Source organism: Larus michahellis, chromosome 8, assembly GCF_964199755.1.
Source record: "Larus michahellis chromosome 8, bLarMic1.1, whole genome shotgun sequence".
Lineage (NCBI taxonomy): Eukaryota > Metazoa > Chordata > Aves > Charadriiformes > Laridae > Larus > Larus michahellis.
Genome location: NC_133903.1, coordinates 3985443 through 4011832, shown reverse-complemented (window position 1 = coordinate 4011832; position 26390 = coordinate 3985443). Strand labels below are relative to the sequence as shown.

The 26390-nt window shown below is 40.2% G+C and overlaps 1 protein-coding gene across 4 annotated transcripts in view; it reads right to left on the bottom strand.

Moving 5' to 3' along the window:
• SDK1 (sidekick cell adhesion molecule 1) overlaps window positions 1–26390 on the bottom strand; it is a 405671-nt gene that overhangs the window by 198785 nt on the left and 180496 nt on the right. For all 4 annotated transcript variants that reach the window (XM_074596464.1, XM_074596462.1, XM_074596465.1 and 1 more), the window contains exon 6: window positions 9682–9815. In XM_074596464.1, coding sequence (XP_074452565.1) covers window positions 9682–9815 — 134 coding nt within the window. The remainder of the gene's footprint in view (window positions 1–9681; window positions 9816–26390) is intronic.

The following is a 26390-nucleotide window of genomic DNA, read 5'->3' as shown; positions in this document are numbered from 1 at the left end:
TTCGGAATTACTTAGACACAACACGTCTATCTGGCAGGACGATGACACAGACACATGAGGGGTTTCTATCCTTATTCAGTTTCCCTGTTCTGTGATGTATATTGAGAAGAAATTAAAAACATCTTTAATATGAAGAGTTTTAAAAATCATAGCCCTCAAGCAACCATACGTTTGAGATGAAAATTAGTCTTTATAAATGTGCTGGCGGGGGGGTTCTGCCATGCAGACCTTTAGCATCTGTAATAAAATCTTTAGACTTATTTAGGCTTTTGCAGTAACTGCGTAAGTGCAAAAGTTATTCTAATAAACATCTGTTCTAAGTGTATTTATTATTCCTTACCTATATTGTCTGTAAGACATTTCAAGCTTGCCTAACATAATGCCAGTTTAAAGAACACCATCAAATAGTTCCTAAATTACTTATTTTCTACATTGAAGAGTGAGTCGTCCTCCTACAAATAAAAAAAAGTGACATATTGCAAGTTTATCCAATTCATACCAAATCGTATGCTCCTCAATATTGTCCCAAGCAAGAGCTTTGGGTCTTTTCACCTTCTTGTTCACAGACCAGCCGGTACAACCTGTCTCCTTACACAGCAGCACAAAGCTGTCACAGCCCTATATTATATGTTTTTCTCTAAATATGATACATTTTTATTGTTTTTTTTCTTAAAATAGCATGTTTAGGCTAAAGCTCCTTCCAGTAAGTTACAGATTCTTACTTTCTCGGTAAGAAGCACCTTCAGTAAGGTTTAGCAATTTTACATAAATGAAAATCGTACTTTAAATACGTCCAACTTTGTGAAGATGGGAAACAAAGCAAAAGATTTCAAGGCAGCAAGTTAAAAGCCCCCAGGAGCAGGGCACAGCAGAACGGGACTCACGAGAGATCAAAAGGCAACGTTCAGAAGGGGTGAATCGATATGCGAGTCTCCAGTAGCTCTTCCTTTTAAAGCTTCAGAATTATGATCCTTGCACAAACCGAAATGCAAAGCCCTTTACAAACGCCTACAAATGGCTATACTTCCGTCTCCTCGGCAAGATTTTAGAAAGAACAGTCTATCTTGGGCGATAACAAAGAAATAAAGAGTTCTGGGGAAAAGACTGTTTCTGCCAGTCCTACAGTCCCAGGAAGCGGCCAACATTGGCTGTTGCTTGACTTAAATCTTCTGAGTTTGATGATTTCTATTACCATTATCATATTATTTAACATATCTATATACCAGATATTAATTTTTGTACTATTATCAGTACACATTAAAAAGCTTTTCAAAGATCCCAAAGTACTACTTAAACTTATAATTACGGACAAGAGCTATTACTCTCACGCCTACAATTAGAACTAATCATGAGCACAAAGTATTTTAAAAAAGAGTTAGAAAATTATTTCACTTCTCTGCAGTGAAATTGAAAAGAGAAACTAAAGAGAAGTATTTTGATGGCAAAATGCAGTTAAGTTGGAATTGGACTATACTGCCATTTTTGCCAACGAAAGATGATTCAATCTTGAGTAACCAACATCATCTTTTTATGTCTGATCAAAACAATGTTTACTTCAGCAGCTTCCTTTCATCTTGTACTAACATTCTAGCGTGGAATAAGACAGACTGAGGAAAAACACTGATCAAAAATGATATTGTCTTTGTAAATTCTACAGTATTACTTAAAAAAAAATCATAGGTGAATCAGTGAGATTGGAAAGTCTTTCCGTTGAACAAGCAATACTTTTCTGTCCAGAAAAGTTTTCTGGCATTTTTCTTATGTTGGTCTTCCAACAAATCATCACAGTTTGTTCAAGATGGCATTTTCCTGAATGGCATGTATAATTGATGTATGTCACATTTTATAAAATGATTGCAAGGTAAATTCAATTTTCTCTTTTCCTTGTTTGTGTCCTCTAAGAATCTCTTATCTCCACATATCAATTACAGAGCCGTGACAGAGATAGGATACAAATCACTCCGATGAATGTAACAGCAAAAGTGATTAGAGATAGGGAGAGATTAATTGCATGTGTCAGATATAAATAAAGGGTTTAGGAGACAAACCAGCATTTTGAGAGCGCGCGTGTGTGTATTCCAGACCTCTTACAGACATAAACCCCCAAACCTTATGAACAGACAAGTGGAACAAGAAGCTATGTTAAAATAATGAGTTAGATTTTAGAAACTTTTGCATTTGCCGTTTTTTTTTTTTTCAGAGCAGTATGCATAATGTATGTACATATGCTGAAGGAACATATACTCCATTTGGGTGCGTTTCCCCAGCTTCACCAGTTAGCGATGAGTCCCCATAACATCAGGGTTGCACCGGTGCATTTGGGAGAGGAGGAAGGAACTACTCTTTCCATAAACCATGTATTTAAAGCTTTATTACATTTGTTGATGCAACATGATGAAAATTACGTGCCAGATATTTAAATATGTTTTATGCCAGTTTTGGCTGTTTAGGTGCTCTTCAATAGTAAGAGTAAAAAAAAAAAAATCTTACGGAAAGTTTATTTTATTATCTTTCCATTCCAAAAAGCTACTAGCAGAGGAGACACCAGTTGCCTGGGCCAGAGGGTGCCAATAAGCGCTATCAAAGTTAGCCCAGACAAAGCAGAAATTGCAGACCAACTTTTCTTTTATCAGAAAGAGCACTGATAGAATATTTGGGTAAGGGCAAATAAAAGCTCAAGCTGCCACAGAGGATTTTCGGCTCATCTTTATTATTCCTGCCATTTAGCAATCTATCATTTTAACCACAGGTTCCCCTCTGTATCACTACAGTTAAAAGTGAGGAAAGTTTGCCTTTAAGAAGAAAGGTAGAGAATTGTGAAAAAAATCTGGCTGAAGCTTTAAAAAACAAACACACATACTCACTACCAAACAAAAAACAATGAAATCGGGAGTCCAAGAACGCTGATAAATCCTGAACATCAGCTGTTATTTCTTTGTAATGCATATGAAAAGATTCTGCACTGCAATACAGCACCCCTTTGGCAGCAGATAATAGGGCAAACCATTGAGAATATCAGCCTTCACTGAAACTCCTAGCTCTGGATAAAGATTAAACTAAAATCTGTTCCAACCTATCAAAACCAAGTGCTTACCACCAAGTCAATTTAGTCCTTTTTGTTATAGCTATAATTGTTACTAAAATGTATTTGGCTTTAAATTTATACATATATATGTCTCAAAAGCATGGTCAAGTTGCACTCAATATATTCTCAAAATAATAAGAAACAGACATCTCCATTTAAACATTTATGCCCTTTAGTATTAGAGCAGATTAGAGCTACAACTGAAGAAGACGCATCAAGACAGTCTTTTTCCAGGGTATTAAAGGTGGCATTTACAAGAGAATTTATCCTTAAGGTTCAGTTTAAAATCCCAAACACTTCTACAGCCTCCTTCAAATTAACATTTTGGACAACAAAACAACCTGAAGTGGCCATCACAGCAAACAGCACACGTTTACTCATGAAAGCACCCGTGACACTGCCACTAAGGTCTCCTTCCTAGAAACTCTGCTTGCCAAGGAGAAAGCAAAGCCTGTGTAGAAAACAGGAAAGGGAAGAAGTGTTGTTACTTCAAAAGAGTAACTCAAAATCAGCGCAGAGAGGGCTGAGCTGTGCTATGTTGGACTTCCTCAGTATCTGATCAGAACCTCGGGCATGTACAGTACCATCACAGCACAGAAATGTAATTTCATTTCATCCCATATTCCCTCGCCTTCCGCCACCAAAATGGGAAAAAAACCCACCAAAACCCAAAAAGGCAAACATAATTGAAGCACTTATTTCACCTCAACACCACTGACCCAGAGAAGCAAAGCAAAGTACATTCCCTCGGCATGAACTAAAAACAGCTTGACAACTTTCTGCATTTGACCTCAGGACAGAAATATCTATTCCCTGGGGGCGCCAGCCCATTCCTTTTTTTTTTTTCCCCCTCCTGCCTACACCTGAAAGCTGGAACTAGCTATGAAAGATTCATGCAGCAGTATGCTTCAAGCATATCCATGAAGGATCCTCTACATCTGCTGACTTGAGCAATCCTTGATGGCTAATATGGAAAATTATGTTAGTGAAATGCTCTCTTCCAGAGAGGAAAGTGTCTGCTCAGAGTCTCCCGAAAACTTGTCTTCTTAACAAACCTGACAGAAGGATGTCAAAAGCAGTATTCTACCAAATGCACCGACAGGTAATATGGCACTTTTTTGCCCCACTTTCTTTCCTAACAACGTAAAGAATATTTCATTTTTACAGACACTGAAAGTGACCTAAGCATCTTGTGCTATCATGAGAATCTTTCTTTATAACAGAAAAGTGAACAAAAACTTTCAGTGCAAAATCAGTACCCTTCAAGTCTGAAATGGGACTCTTCCCGTCTGTAGAATTTATGTTTTGATACATTAAACTGAAGAACAAAATAGGCACCAACCAGAGACAAACAGGGCCTATTTAGCCTCCTGTCTATGTCTGCCCTAACAGAATAAAATTCTTCTTGTTGCAAGTGGAAGCTGGGCAGAGCAATGTGACACTCTCGTATTTTAAATTAATTGCAATGCAACGAAGCCAGGAGTTTAATTTTCAGTCCCCAACTTTTTTTTTTTTTGCCTTTTTTTTTTTTTTAAGCATTGCCAGTGCTCTAGGGAAAAATTTATCTTCATTAAATGATAATTGGCTTTATTATCTTTGACTCTTCAGAAATGCTAGCTGGCAAGGTTTTTAAAATTTTCATCAATCTTGTTTTCTGTTTTCACAAAGGCTGCATCAGAAAAAGACGTCGGTCTGCAGAACACTCTGTATCTCCCAGTGTTATGAATAGATCTTGAGACTATCTAATTTACTAATAAATCTATCGAAGCGACATGCATCTCAATATTTCACAGCTTAACAAGAAGGTCCAGAAGCAAGGCCCTGAATTGCAGTTCCAGATGATTAGCGCTGCAAAACCAATTGAAGCAGGAGTATCTGAGCTGTCAGAACAGCTTACCCATACCCACCTTTGGCAAACTTGCCATTTAAATCATTTACCGGGGGACACTCAAATTTTTCAGAAAACACTCCAGCTAACCTCAGAAATAGCGGCGCGTACTGTTAAGAGTTTCTAAGACCGGGCCAACATCTACAGTGGTTGGCCCAGTAAGCGGTGCTCACATCTACGGCGTTGCACTCAAGGTGGTAACAGAAAAATCTCAGCAGGGCTTTTCAAACTTCTTCTGAGGTGGCAACAGAGTCTTGCCGTGTCGTCATGTAATAAAGCAACAAGGACACGCAGCGTGTACGTTGTGGCATATCTCAGCCACCTCTTCACAGTAATGAAAAGCTCCACATGAATTCTTTTCCCCTCTAAAAAACCCACCTCTTAAATTATCGACTTATAAGAAATTCTTATGATTAAGCAGCTCTTAACGTCTCTGCTCTCCTTTTCCCCCCAAAACCACCTCAAGCCTAAGTGACACAGCCCACAGCAGAGCACCGTCTATGAGTATTTTCTGTTTATTTGTTGTTTTGTTGGGGTTTTGGGTTTTTTTCCCCCCCATATACAACCATAAGAGGTTTGCTGCAGAGTGTCAGAGAAATTGAGCTGATACACAGAGTATGGCCTTCAAGGAAATAAAGAGTTTTACGATGGCCTTACTTTAATGAACACTTCGATCTTTAAGTGTCCTGCCAACACTGGGAAGATCAAAAGAACGTCACTTTATCCCCCTGACAAGCCAGAGTCTTTAGGAAGAGATCTGACCGTCTGGGCTGCAGTGTATGTCTGTCTGTGGCAGAACACACACAAAAGAAAAAGCCTGAAAAATTAAGGATTGGTTTAAGATATTATCACCAAATCTGTTGTTGAATAGATGGAAACAGGAGAGAACAAGAAGGATTTCCCAGTAGTTTTTATTGAAAAGTACTCTTTGTGTCTAAGAAGCTTGTGACAGCTCAGTGATAGATCGACTCACACCTCTCTGGTTACGTTGGGAAGTTCCAGCAAAGGGGTTAATACTGAAATCCTCCAAAACAGTCACAATGAATTTCCAACAGGGAGTAAACGATGTGTTTGAGTCAAAACGCAAACTGAGTTTTGTTACTCTTTCTGTTGCCAAACTCTTGACTTTCAGAAATTCTGATTTTCCTAGCCAAAACTTTGTGTTATTAACATGAAAGATGGGACACCTGGTTAAAAAATAAAAAGGCAAGATTTTTATTAGCTTAGCATACAGTTCAACTGATTTTAAGAAATGTTATATTTAGGACTAATTTATGGCATCTCATACTAATTTCAGATGTGACGTTATTCCCAGTACGCTGACTGCTGGACATCATTTTTATTTCACCGGAGCCTGTCACCTCTGGGATGATCCAATCCCCTTGAAATCAGGGCAAATACGTCCACTTGAAAGACACGACCATTGTTTTCATGCGCGGCTGGACTGGACCTCACGCTGTGAGCTTAACTAATCTGAAAGTCTGGGTCACCAAAATAAGACACGTGGTTTTTAACCAAGCAGGGACTCAGCTGTTAAGGCAAAACACTGCTCGAGGACTTGGATCTTCCCAGGGGGTGACCATATCCCTTGGCTAATTCATCCTTACTGCCAAGCGTGTTTACAGAACAAACTGTCACACAGTAACGCGTAACAGGTACCTACTCGAACACGCCAAGATATCCTAAAGATCTGTTAATTTTCATTAAACCCAAGCATTCTCACGCCTACATTTTCAACCTGACCAACCTCAGAACGTAGAGAAAAGCAAACCCAAGCAACGCGGAGAAGCCAGAAGGCTTTCTTCTGAAGCCGTTTTCCAACTTCCATGCATTATGTTTGTAATCAGGGGGCGATGGGGGGATGTAAGACTTCATGCCGCTTGGGACTCAAGGAGTTATAGGTTAGACCGACAAGAAACAAACTGTCTTTACCTTTAATACTCAGAGCCCTACGAGAGAATTCATCGTGATTGGGGCTTTTAGACTGTGTTTTTGAAACACATTCTACATCCCCTAATTTTCTTATTCAACACGTATTAGATGCAGGTATTAATTGAAGGACAATTTAGTATGTTTTCCAGACATCGCTCAAACTCCATTTACTTTCAGCCACAATTCCAGGCATTCACTTCAACCTGCAATATAATGCCCTATAATTCCTCTCCTGCTTAGTTCAGGGCTGTATCTTTCTCCTACTGTCAAGTCTTGTACTTCAGACCAGAACAGGACAGCTTACAGCTTTCTCAGCTCTTAGACTCAGTCTGCAGATGTGCTTTTCCTACAAGCTGGAGCAATTCTGACACCAATATCCTTCAAGGAATAACAAGCTATGCATATCTAACACTGTTCTCAGTGGCTGACTGCCCTGGGAATTATCCATTATTTTTTTTTCCCTTTTGCCCTCAATAAAAGCAGCAATATGTATGCTGAGTCATGTAGCAAGGTTGTACTCAATAATTAATATATAATCTACTCACACAGAGATTGGATGTTCCACTTTACTTGTGGTTTATTTGATTTTGATTAAACTGTTTTTAAATTTTATATATGTCCTAATGGAAAGTGACAAGCATCATCCCTCTTAACATCTGATAAGATTCAGACGGTGATGATTCAATGTGATACCTTCCATACCTGGACGTACCTTTAACAGTCTGTTTCCAACCACTTGCTGCAATTCTCTACTGCTCTTCCAAAATACATCAGTTTTCTGCGACCATTCTCTGCATGTTGCTTCAGGGCTATATTTTTGCCTGATTATTTTCTGTTACGGGACCAAAAAGGTTGATTCATTTCTATCTAACGCATCACACATACGTTTCTTCCTCAGATCAAAGTTCAGACGGAGCACGTTAACCTCGGTTCCTTTACAGACACCGCGATGCCTTATGGCCAGCGCCTGCCTTCGACACACACACAGCATTAATAGCCCCGGATACCGAGACGACAATTTAAAAACCTCATTGGCTAATATTCATTTCAACAAGCAAATCTGTTTTTGGATTTGCCTCATCCTTCATTGTCTTTTATCCAGTTTAATCTTTCCTATTTTTCACGTTCCAGCTAGACTTTGCATTCATGGTATCATGTCAGTACGCATTTTGAAGTGTTTTCTTTTTTACCTTCTGCTTTGCATAGCACTTGTTATGCATGCATGATCACAGACTATTTCTAGCATTAATTAAGATATGAAATTAAAGTGGGAAGTACAATATTGGTCACATAATACAAACAATACAAATTTGCTTTAAAAATGAAATTACTAAAGTGCTAGCAAACCTCTTTATACTGTCGGAAATAATAATGTTTACAATCTACATGCCACAGTACAGCCAGAATTCACAAGTGGATTTGGAATGTTATTTCCACTTCAGAAAGATACACATAAAACAAACCCCCCGAGAAGTTCATTTAATTTAAAAACATATCCGGGAAGAAGGCACAGGTTTGTCTCTGCTGCTGTCTGTTACCACACAGCCTCTGCCCTCAGCCGCCCCGGTCCCGCCAACGGGGGCTTCCATCGTTTGTGCAAGAACACCTTTCCTTGAAATCCGATTAGGAATTTTAGCAGAAAAAATCATCTTTTCTTAGACATTAAACGTTTCACAGGAACATGATCTTTTTGACGATTTGCTGACAAACACACACAGGCATGTTTCAAAAGCAGTTTGCCAGGTTTCCCTCCCAGAGACCCGGACTCCCAAGTTCTGCTATTGGAAGGAAACGAGCCATAGGGGTTGTCTCAAATCTAGTGGTATCCAAGATCAAGAGATTTGGGGCATCTCATCATGGCAACTGATCTAGAGACGAGTCTGGCACCTTCTAGAAGCCCAAACCATAAGAGCAGCCTGTCAGCGAAGCCGGTAGTGTCGTCACCACTTTCCCCGGTCATCTCTTCCTCGGCTCTACAATCGGAAATAGAACCCTCCGCATCCACACAGCAGACGAACGCGCTCCCTCTCTCGCTGCTACACTAAACACACCTTTACCAAGCGCCCTCAGAAAAGGAGTCAAACCATCCTAAGTGTTTAGAATATTATTTTTTCATACAAACCCACTTACTAAGTGTTTTGCAGTAGTTTACACATGCATATTTTTGCTGGACGTGTACGTTAGTATATTTACTGTGCAGTCATCTTTCTGACCCCAGCGTTCCGCTGCTTTTGCCTCCCCTTTGCTGTAAAATCTACTCATGGAATGCCCCTGTAATGGTAGCTGTTAATACAATTTGCGTAATGTAAAATAATAAGTAATAACAATGAAATGCATGTTCCCTGGGACTCTGTGATAACTCCAGGTAAAAATAATGCCATAGCCTGGGAATAGGCTCATTAATAAAATTGCGCTCAGAAGAGTGACTTGTTTACTTGCTCACAATGGAAAACAATACATTATAAACCCCTGCATTAAAAAGAAATTATGATCACGACTTCACAACAAACAGCGAGGGATATCATCATGTACCTGCCTCGCACAAAATAAACCATCAGACAAAAGGCTCTGAGGGTGATTTGTGGAGGGCACGTACTCTCTTAGGTGCCTCTTATTGCACAAGGAGCTCAACGTGCTCCAAAACAACCAGGAAAAGTTGACCTCCTTTAAAGGTCCGATCCTTTGTTAGCACGCCTCTTTTTATTAGGGCAGACTTTTGTGGATACTGCCTGCAAACCCAGTACGACAGCGTGTTCTCTGGAATTCGGGTACTCACTTGCTACGCTGAGATGAATAAATGGACTTGTCTTATTCTCCCCGTTCTTTTCATTGACTGCCTGGACATAGTAGCCTCCTGCGTCGGTCAGCGATGTTGCAAGGATGACCAGCTGATTCTCCAGTGTGATGGCTCTGTTTAGGAAAAAGAAAGATCCCACTGAAACCAGAAGAATGATCTCCACTATGCAAAAATCATACAACGCTTCAGACTTGACAGACTGATCCGATGTTTTTCAGTCATCTAAACCAAGATGTTGCAGAAACAAAGCCAAACACATTCACAAGTAGTACTTAAGATCTTTGATGTCTCTAGGCCTTTTCTCTGTTTAGATCATGTAAGATGTTTATGGTGACATGCAGAAAGCTACAACATAAGCAACAAGAACAATTTAAATGGCAATAAGAAGTTACAAGACATGGCAAATGACAACAGAGACCAATAGCCTGTGAACTGCACCATTATGGGTTGACAACAGTCTTGGAAAACATCAGTATGTCGCAAAGTCAGTTTTATTGAAAACCTTCTCAACAAGTGAAAGCTATGCTATTAAGGACTGACACTCAGGGAATAACACCACCTAGTTTGGTGGGGGGAAAAAAAAAAAAAGTAAAAATCAAAGGAAGCAGACCCTCAGAAGGCAAACCTTCCATATTTATGGCATCACCACTTATCACAGCATCACAGACAAGAACATCGGCAAGTTAGAGCCTAACTGATGTACACAGCTGATCCCTGCGTAGGTAGGGAGGGAAATGTTTTCATTTTTTCTAAAGCAGGTAGGAAAGCACAACCCTGTTTGTTAGCACTGGTGTGGGCCTGAAGGGGTCCATAAACGTCATTGTCTAACACAAGTCTATTCTTGCTTAGGGCTGCTACACAACAAACGTCCCCATAAACTCCCCTGCAGGCAGCGTTACCCATTTGCACTGCAATAGAGTCGGTTACTTTACATTTTACAGGTATTAGATGGTCTTTTCTTGACTATACAAGATAAAGGTTTAATCTAGAAACAACGTAAAAATTTAAGGGCTTAACTGAACAGGAGACGGGAAGCTCAAATACCAGATAAGAATAAAAGAAGAGGTAAAGTTCCAGAGAAAGGCTGTGGAGCAAAGAGCTGGCACTAATGCAGGCTGGGCCAGGCACAGACTTGGAAATTCGAGGGCAAGACTTGGAGCAAGAGCGCCCTACCTTCCCTTGTGTTACTTGATGAGAAGCCCCACCGAGTTCAGCTGTGCTATTAGTCACATCCTTGAGCATGAGGTTGAAACGACACATTAAGTTATTATACTGGATGAAACGAGTTCATACATCAATAGGCCCCCAAAAGAATCAGTGCTAAGTCAAAGTACCCATACACTAATCAACCAATAATGAACATTTCTGCATTTCTGCCTCTTGTTTTGCCATGGTGTGGTTAACATTAATAATTCACAACTATTTTGCTTTTGAAAAAGCACTTAAAGCAATAGGGGAAAATCACACATCCCTACTGTAGCATACAAAGCTTTTATACGTGGGGAGGGGGCATAGAAATCGACAGCGAGAACACAGCAGTGTTCAAATGCTGTGTTTTAGTCATATCACTTCAGTTTTCTAATGTGGATACAAAGAACGTTTATAAAGCTACCAGTAGGTACCAATAAATAAAAATCTCCGGAAAAATATATACGGCAATATTTTCAGTTCTGATCGCACACCAGCTAAAGATCCTGTTTACGTTATCTTTATTGACAGTTTTTATTATAAAAACTGTTAAAAAAAAAATCACAGTATGACTTTTTTCTTTATTCAATGAACCTGTACTAGCTTAATTGACTTAGAAAATTAATCAAAGAAACTGTGATAGATTTACAGAGCGGGGATATAAAATGCAATTAATATGACATTTGATAAAGCAAATAAAGATAAAGTTCCAATGAAGCCCTAATAATTGAATATTAAAAGACAGTGACATTTACAGTCATTTCCACTTTCGTTCTAAAGAAAGCATTAGAAACATTCTTTGAAAATACTGAAATGTATTTCAGACTGCTTTGATGCCAGCTGCAACTGCACCCTAAGTTCTAAAGGCGATCCTCGAAGGCTGGCGAGGTGCTCGCTGCTGCTCTCTGTACCAACCTGACTGGAAATCCTGACAATTGAACTGTTATGCTCCTTGCATACTAATCGAGAGCAGAGGAAATTAAGATGTATTTATTAAGATAATTGTTCAAAATGAAGATTTTTTTTTTTTAAATTGAAATACACAAATCTTCATTGGAATGTGAGAAAAATGTAACATTTGTGAGCAAAATGCAATAAGTTTTAAGGATTAAATGAACATAAGTATAATGGAACAGAAAGAGATCAGTGCGAAAGGGCTAAACATTATAAATCACATCTTCAAAACAGCACAAAAAGTTTGACATTCATTTGTACAGAAAAAAAAGAATTGGAAGACAAAGTAACTACTGAAGACCACTCTTTGGGGTCATCAATTACATAGTCAAATTAATCTTGAATTAAAACCCCCAAAATGAGTTATTGATATCTTAATAGTTCTGTGAGAAATGGAATGTTTCAACTCCATTAACCAAAGACAGGTATAGAGCAAGACATGAGCCTTCACAGGCTGCAGGCTCTGGGAGCTTTATTTAGATCAAGGATGAGCCTTGTGCATCAGGAAAATCAATTAGTCATGTTTTAAGGACTCATTAATTCCAATGTTTCTAAGCCATCTGAAGATTCATGCCCTGGCCCTTACCAGGGTTGCAGCCACTTTTTGCGCAACAGCTGCACGGAGCACCCTAAAATTGGCTTAACATGTTTTTCCCGGGTTTATTTTTTGTTTTCCTTGTCTGATATAACTTTTAAATTATCACAGCACCACTCTAATGTTCCAAGGAAAATCTGATTCCCGGCTGCTCAGTTTAGCAGCATATTTGAGGAAGATGACTGCAGCAGATGGAGCGGACCTGTCAGTAATTCATACCCGGCACAGAATTCGTGAGAAATATAAATATCAAACTTAACACAATCTAACATTTTCAAGACAGGAGCAACCGGCAAGTAAACTAACCAGAGTGATCCTTCGGGATTCCTTAAGCACAGGGAAAGGAGCATTTTAAATCTGATGTTTTAATAGAAGAATGTTTTAAATTTTTCTGGAGCTCGGTGGAAGCCTGTAGGGAACCGCAGCCGATATACAAACAGCAACGCGCACGTCCGCGTGGTGGGGAGTTGGGACGGTGGAGCCAGTATTACGGTGTCCTACAAGAATCTCAGCAATACCTTTACCACAAAAGCAGCCAGAGCCTGGCGCGGATTGATATGAAAGGAAAGACGAGTAGGGCTTTTACTTTTAAATGTAAAAACTTTTGGTGAAAATAATCTCTAAATTTAAGCTAAAGCTGACAGAAATTATTCTGTTAACAGCAGTGGAACACGAGTCAGGCCTTTGCAAGTAAAAAGAATTTTCCAAAGAGGATACCATTATTAAGGCATTTAAGACAAAGGTTTTGGAGGTAAATAAATTTTTCCCACGCTGAAAATTGCATCATCTATTAAAATGCTGCAAATGAACTCTTCAGTACTTTAAATAGGTGGATTTCCATTAATAACAGCTTTTATGTGAAAATACCAATATCTACTCTTCTACAAGTAGATAATTCCCAAAAGTCAGATATTTGTTAGGTTATTAGTCTACCAGATTACACAATAAATAGATAATACCAGTTTATAAAAACATCATAAAGTGAAAATCAGAGTAACCTGATTAGGCTTTCTCTTAGAAGGCTGCCATCTGCTCCTGAACCCGCGTGCAATATTTTAGTACAAAGACCTTCATAAAGCCTCTTTTCTAATATTATCTCTAGCTAAAATGAGTATCAATCCCTCTTTACGAGATATTTTTTACCAGAAAAACTCTGTTCCCCTTTTTAAAAACTTTTGTCCACGTTACACAGCAAGCTCCGATCTTTCTCCACGAGCCAGACACCTCGCAGTAACAGCGATGTTCCCAGAAAAGGGAGAGATTATGGAGTAATAACAACATAATTACTGAAAGACTTCCCCCACGGATTTCCCCTTTTAGAAAAACATACAGATACATTGCGGTTAAAAACACAGCTGTTCGAGTGAAATCCTGACTCGGAGTAGCGCACGCCTGGCTTAACAGAGCGAGCATTTCACCACCCATGCGTCTTCCAATTCTGGTGGGGAATTATTTAAATACACGTCTCCCAAAACCAGTCCCCGTTTTCCAGGACTCAATCACAGAGCAAAATATCAGCCCGTGTTCTACAGAGCAACACGGCCATGGCAACAAAGTACTAAGAGCTGTGCGACTGGATGCCAGTTTCACAAAATATTATTCAGGTTCCAGGTATATTGTTATGGCAAATCGACCATCTATTAATAAAAACTTTACACTTACACAGCCGCTGAATATTAACTATAACTACACAAATTAATGCATCGATTTTATAATGGATGCTAGTTTATAGGATCGCTTGTCTAGCTATGCCATGGCACAACACATGCTCCTGGGAAGCGACTGGGATTTCTAATCACGACAGCGTCCCAAGGTCACACAAGAACAACCAAGACAGCCCTAATTGGCAGGCAGAGGTTGAATGCCATCACGAAATGAAGGAAGACAGATTTAGCAGATGTATTTCCAGGAAGAAATGAGAGAAGCTGCAGAATTCCCATGTTTTAAGCTTGGCTTCCCTATTCTCCAGCACTAGCTTTAGAGCTTGCAAGGTCTTGGTTTAGCGAGGCTATAGGCGTCATTCCCCATGTTTGCTCACCATCACGTTACACAAACTCTCTTCTGCGTAAAGCGAATATAAGGCTGGAACAGAAGCCGATGGAAAACCGTACTTGACAAGTCACCAGTGATCCACTACCTGACCGGAAAGCTACATCAGCTAAAAACCCACAGGGTCTGTCTTTCGCCTGGCATTATTTAATATTTTCATTGGTATTTGTTGACTGAATATAGATTTCACTAACTGAATCTGCAGATAAAGTCCCAGAGACTCTGGAAAACAGAATTAGAATTCCAAATGCAGAAGTTCTGTTGGAGCCTCTCCACAAGACCGAGGTTTGCAGTTCAATGGAAAAATTCAAAACACCGTATTTGAGAAGGAATAACTGACTGCAAAAAGGACAAACCTCACAAGGGGCTATCACCGGAAAATTTAAAAAATGATGCTGTTTCTCACTGAGTGTGGCCCTCCACTCGGTTTCGGCTATCAGATTTAAACATGTGGGTTACTTAAGAAAAATAAAAAGAAAACCCCAAAACCACATCAGAACCAGCCTCTCCCCTCCCCCCCCAGCCCAAGGGCTAATCTAGAAAATGTGACAAGCAGGAGAATGCTCAAAAACTGAAAAGAATTGTCACAAGTGTCTTCAGATATGTACAGGACTGTTACAACAAAAAAAAAAAAGTATCTCAGACTTAAGCAGAATCATCAAATATTGAGTCTTGTTATAAAAATCTTAGCAGTTCACCTTCAGAAAAGCTCGTTTTTAGTCTTTGGAGATAGCAGCTCTCAGAAAGGATATTCAGATGAATTATCCCAAATATATATTTAAAACCATGCTCGTATCAAGCAATTACTGGTCTAGGATTAAAAAAAAAAAAAAAAGCCACAAAACAAACCCCAAGATAACGGCTACGTAACTGAGCATGGAAATGATGTTCGCAGCGAGACACAAAGCTACCAATCCAGAACAAGCAATTCCGGTAACAGACTAAGGAATAATATTCATAAGTGCACTATGTTAAAATGTTCTCCCCACCCTCCCTGGGTTTTCAGCAGCTTATTCAATGCAATTTAATTATTATCACACAATTCCATCCCTTTGGGGTATTTGGGGGGGGGGGGGGGGGGGGGCGGGGAAGAGGGTTGTTTGTTGGGGGTTTTTTGTTGTCGTGGTGGTGGTGTTTATTATTTTTACTTTTTAAGCAACAAAACTTAGTAGAGCTGATATAAGAAGCTACGTAAGCTGAAATCACAGCATTTGGGTGTCACCTCACCAAAGCCCAGTGATGAAGGCTTGCCTGGGTGTGCTACTCCAGCAACAGCAGTTCTCAAACTAGAAGAATAATCCAGACTTTCAAGATAAAAATACATGTCTCAGTCAACAACGGAAACCAAAGACTTGGAATAAAATAAGTCAATTTTTGCCAGCCTCCTCTTCTTACAAAACTCTCGCTGCATTCACGGGATTTGTAGACAGAGGATCTGTTTTCTTGTCTCTCTCCAGTTTATCGCATAATCAAGCCATTGAACGCCACGTGCAACATCACTACCTGTTGCTATGGACAGAGCTAGCAACCACTGGAAAGAAGAATCGTGGAAAATTTTTAATGTAAATGGGTTATCTACACAAAACATTGCAGTTAAAAAGTATTATAGGTTGTTGATGTACACAGGTGGCTGACTTCAGCGACGGCAAGCAGAAAGACTATTTGTAATCATTTGGGATTTTATAGTTCAATTTTCAGACACAGACAGACATGAATATTGCTCCACTTTATGATATTTCTCCTGAAGTGATTATTCAAGGTGATGTGGTGGTGTTTTTTTTTTTTTAAACACTGATTTCCCCCCCCCTCCTTCCTACACTGTGAAAGGAAAACTTCTGTTATTAAATTATATCTTCCCTTCTGATAAAACATGTCAGCATAATGGTATGTGGTAATAGTGGTTTGTAGTCAAGTATTAGAGAGCTTCCTCCTGAATATTGTATCTTCATCCCATTATTTCACCGAGATCTATACTACAGAATAAAACCGAATGTAAGGCATGACTGTGAACTGCACTAACTATAAAACAAATTAGCAGCGGCACGGCCCTGTCACAGGGCAACGCACTGAAGAGGTAATTGATTATACAACAGCGACAAAGAAAACTTCAGCCTCTTACCAGCATATTTAAGAGATACATTTAGACGCGCCACAGCTCTGCCTAGTTAGATGCTCCCAGCCTCTGTTTATTCGCGTTCCCGAGTCTGCCTCGGCACCAGCTCTGCCGTTTTGTTCCTGATTCCACACACGTCTCATCGGGAACCATCTCCATTTTCACACAGGTGTAGCTGAGAGTAAGATCTGGCCCTGCTGTTGCTGTGTAAACACACAGATTATTTTTTTTTTTGACCCGAGACCAGGTATCACAGCAACTGCAGTATCCACACTGGAAATAAAGTTTCAGATCTCCAATGGGTCAACGCAAATCCCTTTGCAATACGTTTGGTCAGCTTTCTCAGCTAAAACAAGCCTTTCATCACCAGCTAAATACATGCACATGAGTGTATTTAAAACCGACATGCCGGGAGCACAGAGCATTGACTGAAATCACCTGGCTACCATCACAAAACCTAATGGCAGCTGCGTATCTGTGAAGACGAAACAGCCACATTGCAGAAGACCTCAAGAGGATGGCACCTGCAGCCACTGTTTATTACCACACAAGCCAAAGACTTTGTTTTTCTTCTAGTGCCAGAAAAATATATATCCATCTTACAAACACTACACCCAAACTTACCACTCCAGCCCTGCAAGTGAGAAGAACAGGACCGAACTAGCTGCTCTACTCCTTTAGGTGACCCAAAAATACAAGTACGCTGAAATAAATGGGAGACTTTCAAGGGACAGGAAATTTTGTACAGCCATAACTTATTACACACTTGTTTTGAGGAGTAGTAGGGAATGCCATGCTCCAGAACTAACAGTCTGGTAGTCCATTAATTTTTCGATGCATTACTTCTCCTGTTAATGGTACCAAATCTTTAAACAAAGAGCATGGATATGGTAAAAGCTAGCAAATGACCCAAGCATCAACCTCTGCTGCTGCCAAAGAGCAGCCCGTACTGGGTAGCAATAGAGTAATTTATTTAGACAAGTTTTACTATGAAAGATAATTAAAGATTTAGTGGCCTGGATCAATACAACAGCTAACACTGCCTATGTACAGGGCTGCAGTTTGCTGAGCCTAGCGTTTGTGTTACTGCTGCAAATTCATTGTACAATGTTATTATACAGGTTTGCTGTCTAAGTCAAAATAGGGATTTTATGTAGCTATTTCTACTCACACACCATTAAAACCATATACTATTGGTAGGCAGAGGCTCAGGAGCCAAATATACCCAGGCTCTGCTAGCGTTACGTAGCCTTGGGCGAGTTATTTAGCCTTTTGGGTTGTATGTTTTGCCAAGAGAGAAAAAGGATAATACGTGTCTGTATTTCTTTTTATGCTGAAATATTTATCTAGAGGCTTAAATAGTTAATACCTCTAGCACTCAAAAGATGGAGAGGATTATGTAAGCGCTAAATCTTAATACTCTTTACTTTCCCCCCTTGTGTTTCAGTGTGACTATCAGGCATTTTGTTCCAACTTCAGGCAAAGCAACTTCTCGCTTTTTGATTTTCAACTGCTTTAACATCCCCCGAACTGTACACACCGGGCAGGTGAGCACTGCTTTCCAAAGACCAGCCTTCTACCAACCCACAGTGCTGCACCACCGCTTTTAGCAGAATCCCCTCGTACCGAGTACGGGTGCATTCAGTAACAAACACACCTACCACAGACTCAGTGAATTCCTGGTTATTATTGAAAACAATACAGTGGAAGAAATTTGAAGCCAGTCAATCACAGACTTTTTTTAATGCCACTAATGCACACATTTCAAAGCACTTCAAGGTAGTGACAGTAAAACATAAAACATCAATTTGAAAAAAGCCAAACAAATAAGCAGAACTTCAGCAGAAATTGAAAAGGAAGCAGTGATTCCCTATTTTATCATAAAAAGGCCATGCAGTGACATAAAAGCAAAGCCAGGTTGGGTACGTTCAGCCATAAGTTGAACATACATCCAAAGCCAAACACTGGAAACTTCGTAATAAGAGGAAAGCTGTATAACGCCACAGCAGTGCTTTGTGTTACGGTTTCTGCTCAAACAGGGTTTCCTGTCAATACTTTGAAACAGAGCACAGTAAACAACTGGAAAATATTGCTGTATCAATAGCATTTTATCTGTTCAGTTAGGTACACGTTACCAGTCAAAAATAATACAAGCTGAAAATTTTTCAGAAAGAAAAGGAGAAATACCTCTTTCCAATAGATGAGGGAAACACAAAGATGTTGTGTAGCAAAGCTACAGAATTCCAAAAGGTGGAACGCAAAGTTACGGGAGGATTAATGTAAGAGTCTGAGATGGTAATATCTAAACCTAACCATTTGATCATCCCTTTTGCAGGCAAAATTATACGGCGTATATTAAAATCTATGAAACCTCAGCGTGAACATTAGCGTCTTTTAAAATAAAGCATCCTGGAAGACAGCCTTTAGACATTCAGAAGCATAGGTCCCTGTTGGGATCCATTTGTATGTTGCATTTGAAACCCAGCTGCAGCCTTTGACTCCAAAACTCATAAAGAACACTTCAGTGGCCAACTAAAATGTAACGCATGATTAAAGGGAGCAACAGACCACAGGGGGTTTTTTTGCTTTCAACTTGGGTGGTGTTGCCAAAACCAGGTAGCTAGGTAACCTATTGACTCCATTTACTTTTAAATTAGTTGAAATCAACGCATGGGTACGTTTGTATGACTTACTACTTATTTGACTTCTGAGTCTAATGACACAAGTTTCCTGGCGGTGAAGCAGCGACGTATATTCAGGACTCCCGGTTGTAAAGCTTAAGGAAGTCAGAAGGCCAAAGCTTGCGTAGTAAATCTTGGCAGTCCTCCGGTAGGATGACAACAACTTCTACTTCAGAAATACTCCCAGAGGCAACATAGAAGGCAAAGAACTTCAACTCCCTTCCCTCCCATACTGAAGCTATAAGCACTACGCGTTCCCTCTAATGAAGAGCAATAGAGAGCATGCATCTGAGAGACTGCCTTGTTTACATTTGCTGGATGGCCCATAAACACTGTGCCTATTGGGCAGGCAAATGAAACCCTGAAGTGTCAGCAGATGCAGTTTGGTTTCTTTGATTTTATGGCTACAATATGCTTTGCAGAGCATTTTTATTTTCAGTGCTGAAGAAACACTCAGCTATGAGTTACATGGCAAAAGAACTCACAAATCCTGGAAAACGCTCATGCGTATTACCAGCCTAGCTTATATTCCCAGGGTTGCGAACAGCATGCTCAACATCTCGCCGACGTTACATAATAGTTAGACCACAACAGAAAACCTCTGATGCCCCCAAAGTCCTTGCTGCAATCTGTCTCCGCATATTTATCTCCTCACTTGCAGGCACTTCTGCTGCAGAGGTTTTAGGGATTTGCTCCTGCAACGCAGCAAAATGCTGCTCCCTGCGATTCCCCTCATCTGGAGAAGAAGTGCTATTACCGAGTTAATGGACAGTAGACACAACAGTTCCATCACCTTCAGTTACTGACTCTTTTTATCCACTTCGCCCTGTAATGAGGATCTCTACTTGCTCACATTTAGGTAACGGCAGCATCAGCTATCCCCTAATCCTGCAACACATTAAAATGGAAAGATAGATGCAGGAAAACATTAAAATGCCCTTATCACTTGGCTGCAGGGGTATAAACTTAAAATAGGAGATTGTTTTTCTGTTGAAAACAAGCAAATAAATACATTTACTTAATTTTCTTCTTAAATAATCCTTATGAGCATTGAAAGGATGCTTTGATTATTACTGTAAAGATAAACAATGAAACATTCCATTATAGCTTACCTAGGTTAGATAGAAACAAATTCAATTCCTTCCTGTACATGTTTTTCCCAGGTGCATTAAACACACTTCTTTACATTCAAGAACCAACTTTTATTACGAGCTGACTGTGTAGGGAACAGGGAGATAGGGAGAGAAAACAGAACGAACGGAATGCTAATGAGAAAGAAAAATAAAACGCCGACAGCCAATCCCTTTAATTAAACGGACGTCTACATTTTTAACTTCCAAGTCCTTAATCCTGTCTACTGAACTCAGAAGATGGAAAATAGAAACAATGCTCAAATAAACCTTGCAGGCTGCTTGGCTACAGGAAACGTTAAAATTAAACTCTTATCTCCCAAGATGAAACTATGGTACAAGAGAATGACAAAAGAGGGTCGTGAGAGAGCCAGAGCAGTGAGGCCAACGATAGCGATGTACAAACTGCAGAATGAGACCTTGGAAACAGAGCTAACGGACAGGAGATACGGAACAGGAATGTTATATGCAGGATGGTTAGGTAGGCTTGTTTTCTTGCCAATATTCTTTAGCCAAAAAATAATAGCTAAAACATGTATTTGGTTATCCTGCGGCCCTACCTGAATCAAGTAATACGATAAGAAAAGTTACCATCTGCAACAAGTCTCGTTAACTTATTAATAATAATGGAACAGAAAGGCAGTTTCTTGCAGGTTTGTACTACTTAATAAGATGAATCCTCATTTGTCGACAAGAATCTTGATACAAAGGAGAGAAATAAGTTCACATAGTAGCCTTGTTTTGAGGCAGCAAAAGCACGTTGTGCAAGTGCTTAATATTTAACCCAGAACAGAAGCTGAACACATCCATACCCAGGGACTGTAACTTTTCTTAGAGCTAAAACAATTACACAGGAACGCAGGCCCACACTTACTCGCTATATATAAATCTACACTCCAGCTCAATACACTCCCTGCAAAGTCAGAGACCACTGGGAAAGAGAAAGTCATGGCACGGCTCATTTCTAATTGAGTATTTGTGTATGAGAACGAGCAGGAGAGAGGGCACACATCTGCACTAAAACACACATCCACGTGTCTCAGGAGATTGTCAGAGCTGCTTCTCCATTGATCCCTCTGTCAACTGAAGCACTGAAGTTCCTCCTTCAGCTCATTCAACAGCCTGAGTTTTTGAAGTAGATGCTTTAAATTCTGTTCCCCAGTGCCTAAATGAGCTAGTAGCGCCTCCACGAAGGTAGGGATTGTTATAATCACAGAATCAAGTTTTAAGACCTAATGATATTGCTCTACAGATAATTTCAGTGCTCTCAGTTTAGATGACTTCACCTAAAAGGTCACGAACATAAGTCGCACCCTTTCCTCCCTCTTTCTTTACCCGTCACTGGAGTGGCAACTGAAAAGGAATAATTGAGAGGAGAATGAGAGCTATCTTACAAAAGCAGAGGAGCACCAACACCACTAGCACCATCTCAATGGTTTCACTCCAAAAGCAGCAGAGGGACTGTCAGTTTAAAGAGATTCCTCACTAATAGCACTGGAAACAGAAGGGAAAAAACACTCCACCAAAATCAAACCCTTCAGTAACGGAATTTTTTTCTACGTTCCCATTGCCACTCAGAAGAGGAACCTCCGATGCCTCAAGGATGTATCAAAATAATATTTGTTTGTAATCTCCATGGCAGGAATAGCATTGAGGTAAAGCATTTTCCTAAGAAACCCAATTCTCTTTTTCACATGTAAAGCAGCTGGAAGTTTACTAGAGCTGCTGAGCCACCTGAAACCCTGCTCTCCCACCCCATCAGCATCTTCTGCTAGACACGCTTCCAGCCCGTGACACTGTGGTGACTCTGTAAACACACAGCCCACAATGCTCAGCCTACGGTACATGTCCCAACCCCGAGACAAACCGCCAATGAACCCATTTACGGGAGCCTGCAGCAATATGTAAAGGATAATGTTAAGATGACCTGTGAAGATGAATGAGCAAACCCCAGAGCTCTGAATTTCAATGCTTTATTGCTTTAAACCATATTTCATCCACTTAATGTAGGTTTAAAACAGGTCCTTGGGACTGCTTTCAACCAAGGGTATACTTTAAGAAAAAAAAAAAAAAGAGACATAAAATATTTGCTGAAACACAATTGTAATTCTATGTGCCTAACATTTCCACATCTGCCTTATTTTTCACAAACATTTACTTGCAGTACCAGCAAATGCAAAATTATGCGTGTTTGTTGTTGAACCGAAATTACCTGACAGGGCAGGGTGGCGCAGGGGCCAAGCAGTCAGCCCTGAAAGCCCAGCTGCTCCGTCACACCGCGCTGAGAGCACGAACCCAGCCTGCATCGCAAAGCGGCACCTGACACTGGGCAGACAAACACGCCATTTTGGAGTAGCAGAACTAACAAGGCCTTTTCTCTCACAAATTGCAACTCACGCCCCTAAATCTTCCCACCACCACCAGCAAAAAATAATAACCAAGCAGAGCCCTTACCTCCGGTAACACCTGATGCTACAGCCCCACTACCTCCTTCATCACCACCAGCCACAAAACACCCTAGAAGACTTTCCACTCTGCCTCCGATCCTCTCTCCAAGCTTTTCCAGCAGCCAGCCCAAACCCTCTGAGCTCTGAGGTTCCTCCCCTCCTCTGGGCGTGGGGCTGAGCGAGGGGTCACACCTGCAGCTCGTGTGGAGATAAGGACAAGCAGCTGAGCCCAGGTGAGCCCAGCTGGCAGCAGGATTTCCACCAGCAGGGTTCCTCTTTGGGCCTTTCTCCTCTAACCCAGCACCCAATTCCCACAACTGTTGTGGAAACTTCTATTTGTACCCTCTGCACCGTGGGTGTGATTTCGTACCACAGAATCAAAAAGATTTTGCAGGAACAAACCAGACGGCAGGTGTGGGCAAACAGAACAAACAATACCACATAAGCTTCAGTCTTTTAGGAGGAACCTTTGTAAAGATGTCCACGCCATGCCAGATCCCATTAATTCTTGGTGGCTGTACTACTTTGCACAGCACTGCGTTGAGTCCTGTGGATAATTATCTTTCCATGACCAATTCCAGTCCTCCCATCATCTCAGAGCAGAAAGATCCAGAACTGACATCCATGCTTACACGGTCTGGATACAGGTCCACATGAACTTCTGATTCCAGGACATATAGGCAATATATATTGAATATACATCTCTATTCTATGTCTGTAGAATAGATACAGAGAAAGATATCTATATCTGTAGAATATATCTCTATATAACCTCTATCTATAATAAGAAATACATAATATATTCTGTACTACAAGACAATTTTCTGTTTGGAGGTTTGAGTTACGGAATCTAAGCTACTGTTATTTAAAAAAGACACCACTCAAATTATATTTTACTCTAGTCTTTTTATTTGTGTCCTCACACCGACTGCGTTTCATTCTTTAAATAGTCAGTTGCTTCAAGAGCTCCAGGGAGAAGAAAAACATGTTACAGTTGAGTATATGCCTGCTCTCCTAATTTAAGCTTTAAGCTTTGCTTCCAACAGCCAAACAAGTAGCAGGAAAGCGGAAGGTTAAAAACTTTGCATTTCAACTCTGCCAAAACAGTAAAAGAAAAATGAGATTGCTGAATAGCTGACAGTGACTGCAGAATCAACACAGCAGTGATCTGCCTGGAAGCTGCAAAGGGCAAAACCAAGGCATCTGCTTAAAAGCTTATACCAACTGTGGGATAAAAAGAGTAAGGAAGCCACAATAAAACATAATTATTACAGGAGCTATAATTATGGCATTATTCTTGGGCGTATTCAATGTTGTGCCCATTAAACGTTGTACACTGTGAATATTTAATGATTATATGCTTACTCAGAGCCCTTAATGTCCTTAAAATACAGGTATTTTTCATGTATTAAGAAGAAATTACACATAATTTTTTTCCTAAGGATCTGCCGTTGAAATAGATGGACAACATCCTGTGAGTCTTCTGCAAATTTAAATCTTAAAGCTTTGGAAACTGTGTATGTTTACAGCCACCGCACATCAATTTTCAGTACTTTTTGAAACAATAATCCACCATCGTGACCTCAAGAAAGCAAAACGTAACCTTTGAGCGGTCAATTGCGGCTGTGTTCTGCATCATCATCTGTAAGAATTACCGATAAATCACTACCTCCAATTACAATGTAGTAGGTCTCTAAGAAGTCTAAAAAACTTCAGATACACGCAAACATCCTTCAGCAGTAACAAGCAAAAGATACATTTCTGCAATAAGAAATAGCAGGAAGCATGATTCACCAAGTGTCAGCATAGCATAAAACATAGTCGTTTCTACTAAACTACTTTTCTATAAACCATGCAGCCAGCAACCATATAAAGAAGACAGATTTTAGTATGCAACGTAGTATAACAGGGGCCAGACATATAGTTTTCAGTGTGGCATAAAGATAAAGGTGAAAAATTATTCGATTTTTCTCTTATGCATTGAGGCTTTAGTACAGTATATATTGGCAATGGATTTATTACATTCTGCACGGTGCATCTTTACCTGAATGGAGAGCGCTACAATGGAATGTATCTGGTTTTTATACTAGAAAAGACAGGTATTTTAAAAACAGCTTATTTAAAATTTTTGTCCGCAGCTTGGGCTGTTGTAAGATTGCTAACGGTTTTGCTCAAAATTTGACTTTATCCAAATATTAACCTTTTCATCACTGCAAACTTAAAGGAGGAGGAGCACCTTCTAAGGCTGCTGGTCGGCTCATCGTCTCAGGATGGGAATCTTGCACTTACAACTTATTTCACGTTAGCAGCGAACTGCTGATCTCTCTTCCCAAAGTACAATTTTCCAGTTTTCCACCCCTGTCCTAGTAACTGCTTGCAGATCAGGCTTCCCCACAACTTACGAGGCAGTATCAAAAGCCCTGCCGAAATTAAGATGCGTGACATCTGCTGCTCCGCTCGTACCTACGGCGCCTGCTGCCAAACCGCAGAAGGGTTCAACACGATCCATTTCTGGCATATATACGTTGGTTGTTAAATGACCTTTCTTTTTTGTTTAGGAGATTAGAATTAGTTTCTTTGGTTTCTTATTACAGTATTTTTCCAGCAATGAGTGGTAAGCTGACTGACATTTAATTTCCAGATTTGATTTTCCCCTTCCTAAAAATAGGCATGACATTTCCTGGTGGTTTGCGTCCCAAGCTCTCATTCTGCATTTATTCCCCAGGACAAGTGCTACCAGTTCCAAAATTGTTCACTAGGTTCTCTACATAACCTAGAAAAACTTCACCTGGCCAACGATTAAGATATATTTAAGGTATGACATCAAGTAAAAGGGATGGTTATATATGTAATACAGATGAAATATTGCTTGTTTTCAAAAGCACCATGGTGTTCTCATGGTTTTTATTGTTACTTATTTCCGATTTATTATCTCAGCAACACTGAATGCTCTATCATTCTAGCTAGCTGGAGAGCACTTCTGATCCTCAGGATATGGTTTGTGGCCTTGGAAGGATATAGAGTTAAAAAGAAAATTAATATGAACTAAATTAAGCCTCTTACTTCTTTAAACTGAAGTTAAATCATGTTTGATAATGCTTCCATGGCTTTTGTGTCTCTGCGAGCCATCCAGCTATGGGTGCTGTGAGCGTTTGCTGCGTGCTCTTTGCTGCACCTGCCCACAGTTCTCCCTCTGGATGACTCCAGCCATTCAAGAGGAGTCCCAAGGCAAACCTCTGACTCTGGGAGCTCCTGAGAAAGTAAATTAGATGCTTGCTAGAGTAGCTGCTAGAAAGAAGAGATTTCTTCATCCCATGATTCCTAACATCCAGATCAGGACAGACGGGATAGGAACATTAAAACCAGAGAGAGTTTTCGGCATGCCCCGGGTGATGCCAGAAGATGATGACGCACCAAGTCCCACGTCTGGAAGCCAGAGTCTCTGTTTCCCTGCTTTAGAAAATGTGGGGAAGGAGGGAGAAATCTGAAGAGAATCTGTGAATGTTTTCTCCAGTTACGGTACAGCAGGAG